The 16,207-nt window shown below is 35.4% G+C and overlaps 1 protein-coding gene and 1 non-coding gene across 2 annotated transcripts; both read right to left on the reverse strand.

The window, feature by feature from the left end:
* Positions 1–4,998: 4,998 nt before the first annotated feature.
* On the reverse strand, positions 4,999–13,198 carry tedc2 (tubulin epsilon and delta complex 2). Its single transcript, XM_087808813.1, has 8 exons — positions 12,905–13,198; positions 11,621–11,673; positions 10,695–11,112; positions 10,568–10,621; positions 8,169–8,247; positions 7,899–7,995; positions 5,622–5,782; positions 4,999–5,556 (listed from the first exon to the last, which is right to left on the reverse strand). The coding sequence occupies exons 1-8, from the start codon at positions 13,006–13,008 to the stop codon at positions 5,416–5,418; spliced, it is 1,107 nt and encodes a 368-aa protein (XP_087664939.1). The 5' UTR covers positions 13,009–13,198; the 3' UTR covers positions 4,999–5,415.
* On the reverse strand, positions 12,703–12,776 carry trnat-agu (transfer RNA threonine (anticodon AGU)). The gene has a single exon. It is a non-coding gene; the product is annotated as a tRNA-Thr (tRNA).
* Positions 13,199–16,207: the final 3,009 nt, after the last annotated feature.

Below are 16,207 nucleotides of genomic sequence, written 5' to 3' on the forward strand. Positions count from 1 at the left end.
GTACACAAAAGAGAAATGGATACCGATAAGACAGAGAAACACAGAGGAAGAGGAAGATACAGAAATCAAACTCACTGGGTTCCCTGTTCTTCTTTCCTCTCCTGCTGTTTGTCTGTACCCTGCCTGCTGGCTCTCTGGCAGCACATTGTACACTGGGCTGAATGCAGCGTCTGGTCATATATCAAGGGCTATGCGTGGGGAGGGGCCACCAGTGAGAAATGGGAATGTCCAAACGCTCCCATTGGCCCTTTCTCCGACGTGACGTCAAGGATGGAAAGAATTGAGAGTTGATGAAGATTAGGAAGGGAGGGTGGCGAGCAAACTCCCGCTACTCCCCATCACTGCTTTCCAGTCTTTTTGATCATCCTGCAGAATAAAAAGGAAGAATCCTCCGGGGTTATAGAGTACTACAGCAAAAAAAAGGATAATGGGATGAGAGAAGGGAATCCCCTGATTATTTGTGGTTTTACTATTCGCCACAATTGACATCGGTCCACATTCAGCTTAGATTTCCCTCAAGGAAACAGGCATCACTGATTTGTTGGGGGGAAAAAAACAAATTAAATGGATAATAAATACTCATTACCGAGCCCATGTGTGAGCGAGGCACACAGCCGAGTACCCCCAAAGAAAACCCCCCCACTCGCTTGCCACCTACGCACACAGCCGGTGAATGGTAGCCCATAAATATTTCCATTGATGTTGTGCTCGCTCTTCCATGTAAATTTAATCCATCGAGACAGCTTCACCCTGTTAATGTGTTCATCTTTTTAACCAAGTCTGATGTCAGGTTGTTTTTTTTACAATAGGATTTATTTTTGAAATAATGCGCTAATTGGGAAATGACATCATAGGTAAGAACAGGTAATCAATTCCTAGCACAGTATTACTAGCGGATTTCTGAGGAGCTCCGAAGCTCTTTGAATTATATGTTTCATCACAACAAAGAAAACCTCTTTGAATCTCCAGCTTTTGCTGCAAAATTTGGAGCGTGAATCGTGTCAAACTTGGCAGGTCAATTAAATTTACGTGGCCCGCAAGATAGACACATATCGTTGACCCAAGAAATTCTTATATTTATTGTATTATTTATCACACAAAAAAAAAATGCTGAGATACTTTCGGTGGTGAAGAAGAGGTTTTTATGTGTTTTTTTAAAGATGCTTTACGTTACCACACTCGAATGACAATTCCGTTGAGAAAACGTGGTCAACCTCGCAAAATGTTTTTTATAAAATCGAGTTTAACACCTCTCTCTGGAGTTCTTTGGTACGAGACAAACTCTGAATATAATCAGCTGCAAAAATAAACTTAAATTAATTTCTAAATGATCCCCCAATAATCATAAACACCCTATTATTTACAGTAAAATAAATAGATTGTTTTACCCTGACTGTCCAACCATTTTTGCCCCCTTGTGTGTGATTAATTCATGTGTATTGGCAACAATCTGGTGATACAATATATTTTAATACAGTAGTACTTAGTACATATGTGCAGTACTGTCGGGTACTTGACTCTGGTGTTGCAGAAATTTACAGACCACATGACTCTTGATGAAGTTATAACTGCTTTCATTTGTTTTGAAACCAAAATATGTCCAATCATCAGCTTTAAAAGCTGCTGGAGTAACTGTATCCTCTCGTCCTCAGTCATAGGCGGGATTTTGCTGGATTTTATTGCTGCGGAGTACATAGTGGCTGCTGCCAGAAGTCCACTGTATCCTCTCGTCCTCAGTCATAGGCGGGATTTTGCTGGATTTTATTGCTGCGGAGTACATAGTGGCTGCTGTCAGAAGTCCACTGTATCCTCTCGTCCTCAGTCATAGGCGGGACTTTGTTGGATTTTATTGCTGCGGAGTACATATTGGCTGCTGCCAGAAGTCCACTGTATCCTCTCGTCCTCTGTCATCTTGACTTGTTTTTAGCTGCAGAGGACGTAAAGACTGCTGCCATATAGTGGCCGGAAATGTAATTGCAACACAAAAATGAACAAAAACGAAGTGAATGTTTGCATGTGGATTTTAAATAAAAAAAATGAGTTATTTTATTTCATACACCCATTTTAGTGGAATATAAACAATAAAAATATATGATAAAAATAAAATATTATTTAAAAGCCCATACAGTGCAGTTGAATATTAATTACAATTTATTACAGTAAAATATAGCTGTATTTAGTACACCTAAAAGTAAAAACTCTTTGGAAGAAATCAGCTCGTCGTCAAGCTAGTAAGGATCATGCAGCTGTGGATCTCATTTAAGTTGAGCCGAAAAGGGAAATTTATGTGCAGCGACCTCCTTTTCCAGCGACTGAACACAGTAATCAATAGTCATCGTGTAATTTCCTGCAATCAAATCCTGATTAAAAAACAAACGAGAGGAATCTGCGAACGTGTTTTGAGAAGATCGGATTCTTGGTGTTCCGTGGATTCGCCCTCAAGGCGTAAAAAAACCAACACAGTTTGACGAAGCTTCCCGTTCTTATAATACACATATATATCGAGGTGAAAGGATGAAGATATGCCTCATTCTTTGGAGGATGTTGTGCATTCAGCTCACGGGAGTCGAACGTGGATGGAGGTGGGATTGATGCCGTTTTAAGCGCCTTCCTCCCCCCATCAGACACGCTGATCCAATTGCTCGCCGTGTTCTTAATCAGCCATTAAGGTCTCAAACGCCTCCTTCAATGATTTATTTCCTGCCCTCCTGAGAGAGTGTTTGTGACTCGTGACTTACTGTACGACACGTTGGTGACTCACAGCGACGGTTGTGTGCGTCTGCTGGTGGAGGTCCAGGTGCAGAAGGGCTTCAACACCCACGTCCTGCTGGGTGAACCCTCCACCATCTGCCTCCCTGTCTGCTTCGGGTCCACCGACTCTGGCAGATCCTCGCTCGCGCCTACTCCCTCATGACACGTTTACAGCAGGTGAGAACACAAACCCCGATTTAACTCCAACACAAATTGACTTTTATTGATGTGTTTTCTTTTTTTGATTTGATTGCGAAACAGGAACTAAAGTATTTTTCGTTTTAAATGAGAATAAAAGGAAGAAAACGTACATTTAAGAATAAAGACTGACTTAATTGAGTACAAATTAAAACATCAAACAACAAATACTCACGTTAAACCATGAAAGGCTTTTGATATAAACTTTAACTACAAAAAAAACGGCAGATTTTAAAACAGGTTATATATGAAACGGCCCTTAACTTGACCAGACTAACTTCAGAATCAGAATCAGAATCCTTTTATTTGTCCCGCCAGGGGAAATTCGGTTTAAACAGCAAGATACAAAAAATAAAAAACACCCAGAAATAAAAATAAAATTAAAAAAATCTAAATAGAATAGATCTGCCCTATATTATATATATACACTAACATATTTACAAAAATAACAAGAAGAAAAGGTGCTGTTAAATATTATCTGGCTAACTTACATTATATCTAGATATTTGCCAAGAACAGCAAACATTTTCTATATATTAATATATATATAATTAATATATATATATATATATATATTTATTATCGCTAATACCTGGAAAGAGTGAAGAGAAATTATTTCCCTTAATATTTTTTTTGAATCATCTGCCAACATTAGTTGTTTTTTACTTGCTAATTAATGCTAATTGCTATTCTTATTAAGTTAGCTTATATCTTTTAACATATTTATAAACTATTGAATATTAAAGGAAGAACAAGTTAATACTGGAAAACGTACATTATATCTACATATTTAACAGCAACAACGTTTTCTTAATAATTTGATATATCTATTTAAATAAATGATATATTTATGAATTTGAATATATTATTATAACCACACCTGGAAATAGTTCAGAGAAATGAATTTCATTTATTTATTTATTTTTATTATGTACTAATATGCTACAATGCTAACTACTGCTAATTGCTAACAATTTCAGCTTTCACTTTAATATTCACATTCTCTTTATAAACATACATTTATTTGAAAAACTTTTTTTTTGGTTTCTATTTATTGTTTTTTAGTAATTATTAGAAATTCGTTAGAGAATATTCTAGTCTAGCTTCAGTTGTTAGCATTCTTAGCCGTTTAGCGTGATGTTAACTAAGCATCGAAAAGACGAGTGAACACATTTTTACATAAACACAGTTTGAATAAAGGAATACAATATTAGCATGAGCTAACATCACTTCTTTTCCTACCTTCAGTTCTTACTACTATCCTTGCTAACTAATGCTAACAACATTTTAGTGGTAAATATGTTTTCTCTAATCTAAATTCCTAACAGTTTAGCATTATGTTAGCCTAGCAAAAATGTAAAAAGTTGAGACTTCAAATGTATTTATTGAAAAGTTGTTTTTTTAAGCAGTGATTAAAAAAAAACAACCTATACATATCATTATAATACATTTAATAATTGATGTAGTGATAGGTTAAATTTGTTTGTATAAAAAAGTTGAATACATTGTATGTTTAAAAGTTGAATTTCTTTTAGTCAATAATCGCATTAAATAAATTGTCAATTGAGAGGTTGAATTCATTTATTACTAAATAATTAAATTAAATCATTTCTTTATTGAAAGATTCAATTTAGTTTAAATAGAAACATTTAATTAAATGTCTTGTTTGTTCAGAGGTTGAATTAGTTTATTATTCAATCATTGAATTAAACAACTGATATATTGAAAGATTAAATTAGTTTATTATTCAATAATTGAATTAAACAATTGATATATTGAAAGATTAAATTAGTTTATTATTCAATAATTGAATTAAACAATTGATATATTGAAAGATTAAATTCGTTTTTATTCAATAATTGAATTAAATATTTGTGTATTGATAGGTTTTATTCGTTTTTTAAATGATGAAAACAAACGTCAATACTTTCAAAAAGATTATTTTTAATGAGTTTCATAGTCTTGTTTCAATTGATGGAAAAATGAATTTTCTAAATTCAACACATTTTCATTCATAGCCTTTAAAATTCAATACAAAATGTTGGTATAATAGTGACACTTTTTTTTATAATGAATATAAAAATCAACCTTTTAATATATAAGGTATTGAATATGATTAATTAAAAATAATAACAACGTTTCAATAAAACAAATTCAAAGTTTAAACATTTATAAAAGGTTAAATTAAAACATTAAATATCCGGATCCATACTTTACAAATTAACACTTTAATTCACAATCACAGTTTTTATCCAGAAATACAGGGGAGTCAACGCACCCCTTCAAAAAGGTCAACGGGTTCTCCTTCAGTCTATCAAGTTCTCCTTCAGTCTATCAAGTGTCTCCGTAAAACGTTATAAAAACCAATCGACATATTGACCATAGTTTACATGATTCCATACGTGATCCTGACAAACGTGGGGATCAGATATCGAGGCTCGTAATCCCTTTTACCGAGAAGAGAGTTCAGTCCGAGTCCAGGACGATGGCGGGGAAGCGTCGCCCTCCTTCCCCCAGGAGGGAGTACACGTCTCTCAACACCGACGGGTCGGAACATCCCGGAACGACGATCGATGCCAGTCGAGGGGAAATCGCATCCGAAAGAGCCTGAGAGTCACATGTTTGTGTTTTTTTTTAAAAGCGAACCCCTGGAGCGACGGTTTTTGTTGTACCTGCTGCAGGTTCATCTCTTGCTGCAGGAGCGCCACCTTCACCCGCAGCCTCTCCAGGTCTTTAAACTCCGATCTGGACCCGTAGACGACCGTCGGGGGGAGCGACGCTCCTCCATCCCCGGGGTGAGGACCCCCTCCCTCCGGCCTCCATCGATCCCACTCTTGATGGAAAAAAAATGGAGGTTTATTTTTAGAGCGTGAGCAACCGTACCCCTAAAACGTTTTTTTCTCTGCAATGCTGCCTCGGGCTTTAAAAATAGCCCCGGGGCCCTCGCCCGACCACGTCAGGATGGACGGTTTAAAAAACCTGCCCGTCACGGACCAAGGAAAGTCCTGATCTGGATTTAGGATCTCGCCCCCCCCCACCCCCCCGACCCCCTCGGCTCTGTTTTCATTTTCCATGGACCCGGGGAAGGACAGGCCGCATTAGCTCATTAACACCCGGACGTGAAGCACAGACATTAAAACATGTGATAAAATGAGACTCTAGGAATGAATGAACCAGCTGGAAATGAAGAAGTCGTCTCTTTCTCTCCCTCTCTCTCTCTCTCTCTCTCTCTCTGGAGCTGCAGCTGGGAGGCTATTACCGGTAAACATAAACAAAAACCTCCTCCCTGAAGGTGATCCAGTCATATGAGCAGCGCGAGTGGAAACTCTCTCGCCCGATCTGCCACGTTAGGATCGTTGGAAGGAATGGAAATGCATTTTTAGACTTCTGGCTTTCGTGGATTATTCCAATGGATAACCAATGAACATGACTAGTGTATTATTATTTACATAGTATTTTATGGAAATGTCGTTATCCTTAATCATTGAATTATTATTTTTTTAAATCGATTTAACTCAATCATCTCAAAAAATTAACCATCAATGTGGAATTGACAGTTAATCTTTTAACATTGAAAAATGTATTAATTTCCCAAATGAATAAATTGAGATTTATACATACAGTTTATTATTTTATTATAAAGAAGAGCAACATTTATTTAAGACGTTATCCTTGATTAGAAAAAAAACTATTCCGGCCTATAATCAACAACCACAAGTATTTTTTTCCTCTGTAAATATAATTGAATATAAATTCAAAAATTTAAAATGTTGAAGCTTTTATTGAAAGGTTTTTAAGCTTTAAATTATTATTTTAAAAAATCAATTTAACTCAATCACTTCCACATTGACGGTTAATTTAAAATATATATATAATTACATTTAAAAAACAACAAATACATACAGTATATAATTGTATTGCCACCTTGAGTCTTGTGAAAGGCGCTTTTTAAATAAAATATGTTATTAATATTTTAGTTGAAAGGAGTCAAAGGATTTATTAAAGAAAAGTTTTACCTATAATTAACAACTATAAGTAGTTTTTTCCTCTGCAAATATGATTGAATATAAATATGAACTTTAGATGTGTTGTTTTTTAGCATTTAATTATTTATTTGAATAATTTAAATGTATTATTTTCATGTTTAAACAATTTAATCCATTTAAACCGAATATTTTCGTTTAATATTCAAATTCCATTAACTCAAAAACAACATTTCTAAATTCACTATTATTTCATTTGTAGCCTTTTTAATTCAATATAAAAACGTGCCAATAGAAAGTACCAACTTATTTTCAATAGCCAATCATACGCCAGGCAGACGATCATGTGACAAACGTAGAAGCACAGAATCATAAAAACATTTTTGTATTGCATTTGAATAGCTATAAATTAAAAAATATTGAATTTAGAACATTTATTAAATGAATGCAATAAGAATAAGAATAATAGAATATTTTTAATTTCATTATAAATAATAAATACAGTATAATAAATGCTTAAATTATTTCAATTAAATATTTTTTAAACGTTTAAAATTGAAATTTAACCATTAATTATTACTTTGATACATAAACAAGTATTAACAAAACATGCTATATATAAAAAACCAATAACAATGTTTTGGGCACATTTTCACATCAAACTGAGGATGGGTTCAATTTCAAGGAAACATATGCTTCCTCTGTTCTTTTGCATCGTCGGCACATTTTTCGGGGTCGGTCATGCTGCATGTGTCGGCGAGAGATGACTGAATAATGCTTCACTCCTTCATCTACATCAACGGATGAATCTTTCTAACATCCTGACCCGTAAATAGAACGACACGCAACAAGTAATTTGTCGCCTAAATCCACGAAAAAGTTGCGTCTCATCCGTCGTGTCTTCCTCTTTCAGTACCATCTTAATCGCGTCTGCTCGGGCGTAACTTAATTCTGCGATTCCTTTACCGGGATCTGCGTCTCCTCGTGGCGGGTGTCGGCCCGGCAGGTTCTGATGAGTCACCGTGATCGGATCTGAGACGCCACACGGCCAATCCTCGGGGAACTACAGGAAACAGAAAGACCAGGTCAAAGACGGAACGAGATTCAATCTGGAGAAATGGCTACTAAGGGCCGCCGTTTCTATCAATGAAAACGTATCGTTTCTGAGCTCGACGTGAGGTTTGGTAAAAATGTGCTGCAGAATTTTCGACAGGCATCACCGGAGAGGAAGGATACCATTGAACTCATTCTCTCCACGAAGCGACTCCTCCCTGGCACCACTTTCCTTTGAGCTGCTGCTGCTTTGTCCCACAATCTGAAGACAAAGAACAAGATAAAAACATCCATTAATTATTGACCGGGTATATATTTCGGTCTTTTAAATCATATTTTAAAAATATCATAGTTATATTACGGTTTAATATTTCCATAAAGTATAATTTTTTTTATTATTAATTCACAATTAACATGCGAATATTCACAGAATTTATGTGTTGCAATAAAACGTCCGTACACTAGATGGCGGCGGTCCTTTCGTCGCATCTAAAGGAACTATCAGATCCCGAGAGATACCTGCGATTACTAAGGACGAGAGGATACAGACGACGCGAGATGGCAGCAGTTATTAAAGGAACAATGAAATCTTGCATGATCCCTAGGATGACTGAGGACGAGAGGATACAGTCGACTCCAGCAGCATTTAAAAGCTGATGTTTGGAGATATTTTGGTTTGAAAACAAATGAAAGCAGTTAAAACTTCGTCAAGAGTCATGTGGTCTGTAAATAATACAACAGCAGAGTCAAGTACTCGACAATACAAATATATCCTTGTTACTATAGTATCACAATATATCGTATCGTTGCCGAAGTCACAGTTTTTTAACCAAAATTCTTTAACAGTTTACAGTTAATTAAAGTGTGTTAAGATGAATTAAATAATAAACATTTTTATCCAGAGTTAACGTGCAAATATTGCACTGTTTTTGTGTTATTAAACGAACAATAAATCTCTAAATTCTCGCAAGATCCCGAGGACGACTGAGGACGAGAGGATACAGTCGACTCCAGCAGCTTTTAAAAGCTGATGTTTGGACATGTTTTGGTTTCACAACAAATGAAGTGGATTTATCTTTTTGGCTTCAAGTCACATTTTTTTTAACCAAAATTCTTTAACAGTTTAAAGTTAATTAAAGTGTGTTAAGATGAATTAAATAATAAACATTTTTATACACAGTTAACCTGCAAATATTGTAAGTTAGTAAGTAATTTATATAGTAATATTCTACAAAAGGGTCACAAAGCGCTTAAACAATCAAAAAGAAAATACTCAAAAAAGATCAAGATAACACAGAGAAAACACAGGTGTCTCAGAAAATCAGGGAAAAGCCTGCACGAATAATAATAATAATGAATATAATAATAAATAATATTGCACCGTTTTTGTGTTGTAATTAAAACTCTGGCCGCTAGATGGCAGCGGTTATTAAATAAACAATGAAATCTCGCAAGATCTTGATGATGACTGAGGACGATAAGATACAGTCGACTCAATCAGCTTTTAAAGAGGTAGCATCTCTAGCCGATTTATCTCGTCATAAATTGCTATAAGTCGGGGGTTTGTGGTCATATGAATTTATTCTTTTTAAAAAGTGTATGCAAATTTGCTAGCTTGGATATTATATGACACACGTGGAGTAAGTATTTTTTGCACGGTGATATTGCTTTGCGAGTTGTCGTGTTTTTATTTGGTCCAAAAAAAGTATAAGTCTACACCAACTACATTTAATTGTAAAAAAAAAAACAGATTTAAAAGCTGCTGGAGTCTTATGTATCCTCTTGTCCTCAGTGATCACTGGAATTTCATCGTTCCTTTGGCCGATTGTTATTTTTAGGCAATTTATCACAATGGATGTGTGGAGATATCGGCATTAAATAGTGGGGGTTTGAATCTGGCGATGCGTATCACGATGCAGGGTCAACGTTACGATATATTGCGATACCGTTGACCGCTTTAATATTAGGTTAATTACTCATTTGCCTTGGACCAAAATATGCCCAAACAGCTTTTATAGCTGCTTGAATCAACTGTATCATCTCGTCCTCAGTCCATGCCGGGAGCTCATTGTTCCTTTTAGACGCGGAAGGACGTAACGACTGCTGCCATCTAGTGGACGGACGTTTAATGGCAACACAAAAAATGAACAAAAACGCCAGACTTTTCAGATTTTTGCAGGTTAATCGTAAAAAGATTAAATCGAATTACATATTTTACACTGTATTGAAATATAAACTTTAATTAAATTGAAATACGATTTGACGTACCTCATGTATGTAAGTGTATTAATACCTTCTCGCACTACTAGAGCCATGGCTAGGTGGGGATGATTTGAATCCCTAGATATTTGTAGAGAATTGTGAAAGTATGTCTCAGTATATATATATATATATATATTATATTGAAGGCCCTTTGTGGGCCACAGTTTCTTGTGTTTGACTCGCCTGGATAAAGCAAATCAAGCTCTTTCTAACACAGTATCAATCAGATTTATAGCTAACTTAGCTTAGCCGTTTAACTTTGCTTATTCAAGCTCATTATGAATGAATACTAATAATCTGACGTGGATGCTAAACATCACCTGTTTTGCTTGTTCTTCAAATGTCTCCATCTGGCAGCTTGATCCGCGGAGCTCCTGTCAGGAGGTGATTCAAGCATTAATCGTGTGTCACAGCAAACACAAAAAAAAAAACAACAATAAAACACACCCCGTCTGTTGTCGAGCGGCAGAGACGTCGGTGCTCGGAGCCTCAGCCGCTGACGTGACGGATGGTTGGCGATAACAAATGTCAGATTCTGCGACAGGCTGTTGTTCCCTCGTCCCCGGAGGGACGCCCGGACAATGGCGGCTTGTCGTCGACGTACTTCTGGAAGGTTTGGAGGCGACCGATTTCTGAGCGACGCCGCCGAATCTGACGCCGGTTTGAGTCCCTTTAGCGGGGGGTTTCTTGAACCCTTTAGACGTGACCCCCGATGAGGCCGCCGGTTCCTTTCCAGGGCCACCGTTCTTCTTTCCGCCGCCGCCGTTTTTAGAAACCGCTCCACCGGTGCGGACCCTCAGCGCTTTCTCCAGGGCCTGCTCCAGCAATTTCAAGTCATCCGTGTCCCCGAGTGACGTATCGGTTTCTAGAAACATCGACCGGTGAATACAGGGGTTTCAGTTTCAAACAGTGTTATAAATGGATCAGGACACCATTTATTTAACTTTTAAATGATTCATTTTTCAACTTTTACTTCTTTTTCATTTTTGTGTTGCCATTAAACGTCCGTCCACTAGATGGCAGCAGTCGCTACGCGTCTAAAAGGAACAAAGAGCTCCCGGCGTTGACTGAGGACGAGAGGATACAGTTGATTCAAGCAGAAGTATCTGTTTCTAGAAACATCGACCAGCGAATAGCGAATAACAGTGTTATAAATGGATCAGAACACCATTTATTTTATTTTTAAATGATTCATTTTTCAACTTTTACATCTTTTTCATTTACTGACCACGTTTTATTTATTATCGTATTCATGAATTTTCCATATGTGTACTTTATTTCTTATGTTTTAACTCAAATTTCCTAGAATAAAAGTGTATCCATTCATTTTTTATCGATTGTCGTGCGACACATAATCAATAAACGTTAATTACCTGCAGGTCTAAGAGACTCGGACCCATCGGGAGGTGTTTCGGGTCGTGAGGTTCTGCGAAAAAAGTAGTAAAAACAATAGTATTAAAAAACATATTCCATAAAAATACATGTTTTATTCAACAAAACTATTTAAAAATAAAAAAATAGACAGAAAATAAAATGGTAAAAAATTAAGAAGGCGATTTATCGATAAGTTCTCTTCCAAGATAATGTATTACTATTTGAAATCATCGCCCTTCCCCTTAAAAAAAGTATAATTGTGTTACCATAGTTCTTCAATGGTTGAAAAAAGTAAAAAAAACAACTGTATTTGTCATTTGTATTTACAATTAACATGCCACTATTCACGCCGTTTGTTCATTTTTGTTTCGCAATCAAACTACCAGCCACTAGATGGCAGCAGTTATTACGTCCTCCGCAGCTAAAGGAACAATGAAATCGTCTGTGACTGAGGACGAGAGGATACAGTCGACTCCAGCAGTTTTTAAAGCTGATGTTTTATTTTGGTTTCAAAACAAATGAAAGCAGTTACGACTCCGTCAAGAGTCATGTGGTCTGTAAATTAAGCTAAATTAAATATCAAGTACTCGACAATAATACAAATACATCCTTGTTACTACAGTATTACAATATATCCTATCGTCGACACTGTATCGTGTATCGCCAGTTTCTTGCCAATACACACCACTATTACATTATATAATATTCAACGCAGACCTCTCTTCAGATCCATGGCGATAATTTGTTTAAAAATACCTTTTTTTATAAGTGTAATGTATTTAGATAATGTCATTACTTGCTCCTTTTTTCTCTTTTAAAATGAGACAAAAAGTAACTATTGATTGTGTGTTGCATTTATGTACAACCAGATCATTTTTTAACATTTATATATATATATATATACAGTATATATATATATATATATATATATATATATATATATATATATATATATATATATATATAAAATAACATTTAAATATAAGAGTAGATGGAACTTTTTCCAACTTATCATGACAATGTATTTAATTGTATTCCTAATGATTGCGATATTAAACTGTCACTAGTTCGACCAGTAAAAAGGCACTGCTGGGATTCGAACCCAGGATCTCCTGTTTACTAGACAGGCGCTTTAACCATCTAAGCCACAGCGCCGGATGTCCCATTAGGCGACGAATACGCATTATAAAGATCACACGAATGCATTTATCTTTATAATGAGTTTATATAGTTACATAAATAAGAAAAAAATGAGATTTTTTGTAAATAAATAAACGACTTACAAGGCAGCAAGTAATGCTCGGTGATGTTCGATCCAACCGTGAAGCTTTGCTTGTTCTTCTTTGCATGACGCGATCGCCTTTTCCAACGAAGCAATCGTCGCCATATTAGAATTGAGTTTAAACTCTTTACATCGAACAAAAAGTTCATAATAATCTGGTGTTGAATGTAAATAAAATGTTCATAAACACCGCCATTACACCCGCCCGCGAGTTTACGTATCAACGGATACGGAAGTAACGCACATTTGTGCCATTCTTACTAAAAATCCACTTTTTAAAGTTCCAAGAAATGAGTCTCTAGTACTTACTTAGTTTTGATGTTTTAGTTAAAATATAAAGTAACAGGTCAGTGTTCGAACATAAATATAAGTTTAGCAACATGAGAATGTTTATCTCGCGAGAACTTCCCGAGATTTAGCAAAAAGAAGAAAGGAAAATGCCTTTATGTCAATTTAATACACTCGCTTACAAAGTGCCAAAATATATACCATAATTAAACTTTTGTATGTGATTTTTAACAATGTTTTTTTTCCTTTACTAATGCGACATGTCCTATAAATGTTTTTATTTCCCACTGATTTTCCTACTCCTGTGATTTATTTATTTAAATCGTAGCTATGGTTAATATAATTATTATATATATTTTTCACTCTTCTTGATTAGAAAAAATGATAAATATTAAAAAAAAAAACACTGCAATAAAAACAGGCATTTTTTCATTAAACAAAAGTTCGATTAATATCTATATATTTTCATTTCAACTTGATTCTAGTGAAACTGTGCTTTTCGCACATTCATATTTAAAGTTAACTGATGCATATTTTGGCTTTACTTGGAGATAATGGTTTATATTTATCTCTGTGATATTTGTTGGTAAGAATGTCCTTTATTAACAGACAACAAACACAGCTATTAGGTTGTGTATTTATTTTAAACAAGTCATTAACCTATAATTCTTGTTTTTTATATTAACCTCTAATTCTTTTTTATATATATATTACCTTCTAATTCTTGTTTTTTATATCACCTTCTAATTCTTGTTTTTTATATTACCCTCTAGTTATTTTTTCTATATTACCTTCTAATTCTTGTTTTTTATATCACCTTCTAATTCTTGTTTTTTATATCACCTTCTAATTCTTGTTTTTTATATTACCCTCTAGTTATTTTTTCTATACTACCTTCTAATTCTTGTTTTTTATATTAACCTCTAGGAAAATGATGTCACAACACGATCCATGGGTTTGTGTCTTCGCGTTTAGAATATTGTAACAGTTTATTTTCGTGTCTAAACAAGAGTTGTCTCTCTTGCAGTTGATACAAAACTCTGCAGAGAGAATTCTGAACCGCTCTAGTAGAAGAACTCACATTTCTCCGATCCTTAAAACTCTTCACTGGCTGCCAGTTTCTTTCAGGATAATTTTTAAAATTCAGGTTCTTACTTTCAGATCTATATGTTATATGATATATGCATTGTCTGTTGCATGACTAATGCAGACGCTTTAAATAATACCTTCATCTGATAAAGTGGAAGCAAACAACTTTTGGAACATAATGAAAACAGATTGTTGGCACCATTGGTGGGAAGTGAGTCATCTCGTTGCTCATCGTGCAGGAGTAGAGATTAGTGAGTCCAACACAGCATCTGACGCTGCATGGATGCCAGACTATAAAAGTATTGAAGCGAGCCTCTCAACCACACAATACTTATTATTTATATACTATTAATAATAAAATCATCCATCTGCGTGATCCACGTGAGCATGATTCATCGTGGGTAGAATGTTTGGAGGCGAAAACAACTCTTTGTGTATTATTCATAAACAAATTAAGGAAAGGTAAGGTAAAGTAAAACTTTATTGATCAAAATTGTTTTTTTCCAATAGCCAAATACAGCAATTTTTCATAAAAAATAAATCAAAATAAAATAAAAACAAGAACATAAAGAGAAAGAATAAGATGATACAATCTAAGTCTAAAGATAAAGAACATATATCAAAGAAAAACAACATAGACAAAGGATACAAAGACTAACATAGAACAGAACATCCAGACACTTTCACTCCAGATTACACAAATCATGGACATACGGAATGGTCAGATTTTAAAATAGTTTCTACCAATAGTCTGTTAAGTTCAACACTACTGACTCCTTCAAGAAACATCTTTAGATGTTTTTATTTGTTCAGGCTTTTCCTTGATATTCTGGAACTCCTGCTGTGTTATCAGTTTTATCTTGACCTTTAAAGTATATACTTTATTGAATATTGTTTTGTTGTTTAAGCGCTTTGTGACCCTGGTCTGGAAAAGCGCTATACAAATAAAAATTACTTACTTACTTACTTACCCCTGCCCACTGAAAAAGATTTGAAAAGACCCACTTTTACCCAACAAAGTTTTTTAAAAAATAGCACATTATCAAAAAACGTTTTTTTAATGGCACTGTGAATTAATGGTGGTATTTTGGTTGTAATATATATTTTTTCTATTCCTATTTTATTTATTTATCTGTTATTACGTTTTTTATTCAGTTTATATTTTATTGTATTGACTGTTTTATTCAAATTTTGTTATTGTTTTGTATTATTTACGATTTTTCTTTTTTATGTACAGCAGTGTCCAAACAATGTTTTTAAAAATAATAATACAATCTATTAAATACAATCTAGACAGTACTGGCCCCTCTCCTCTTCACCATCTACACTTCAGACTTCTGCTACAACTCAGAGCCGAGTCTGGTCCAGAAGTATGCTGACGACACTGCCATTGTTGGATGCATCAGGGACAACAGCGAGAACGAGTACAGGAGTCTGATACGTGACTCTGTGGACTGGAGTGAGAGGAACCACTTGCAGATGAACACCTCAAAGACCAAGGAGCTGGTCTTGGACTTCGGGAGGTCCAGGACAAAGCCGCGTCCAGTGTCCATCAGAGGCGACGATTTGGAGATAGTTGACAACTATATGTACCTCGGTGTGTGTGGATGGACAGTAAACTGCAACACAGACCATGTATATAAGAAGGTTCAGAGTAGACTGTACTTTCTGAGGAGGCTTCCATCATTTAACATCTGCAAGAAGCTCCTCTGCATGTTCTACCAGTCTGTGGTGGCCAGTGTCCTGTTCTATGCTGTGGTGTGTTGGGGTGGAAATGTGTCCAAGAGGAATGTCAACAGGTTGGACAGGTTGATCAGGAGGGCTGGCTCTGTGGTTGGAATGAAGCTGGACTCACTGGTGACAGTTGCTGAGAGGAGATCATTGAACAAACTACTGTCCATCATGGATGATGACAGTCATCCTCTGA

The sequence above is a fragment of the Callionymus lyra genome, chromosome 15 (assembly GCF_982586985.1).
Source record: "Callionymus lyra chromosome 15, fCalLyr1.hap1.1, whole genome shotgun sequence".
In the NCBI taxonomy this organism is placed as follows: domain Eukaryota; kingdom Metazoa; phylum Chordata; class Actinopteri; order Syngnathiformes; family Callionymidae; genus Callionymus; species Callionymus lyra.

What these genes read in the sequence shown, in the direction of transcription:
- tedc2 (XM_087808813.1), bottom strand. Translation starts at nt 13,008, where the DNA reads ATGGCGACGATTGCTTCGTTGGAAAAGGCGATCGCGTCATGCAAAGAA. An exon ending in CGAGTCTCTTAGACCTGCAG is followed by an intron (nt 11,113 to 11,620) that starts GTAATTAACGTT and finishes CGATGTTTCTAG; the next exon opens with AAACCGATACGTCACTCGGG. An exon ending in TTGAAGAACAAGCAAAACAG is followed by an intron (nt 8,248 to 10,567) that starts GTGATGTTTAGC and finishes CTTTGTCTTCAG; the next exon opens with ATTGTGGGACAAAGCAGCAG.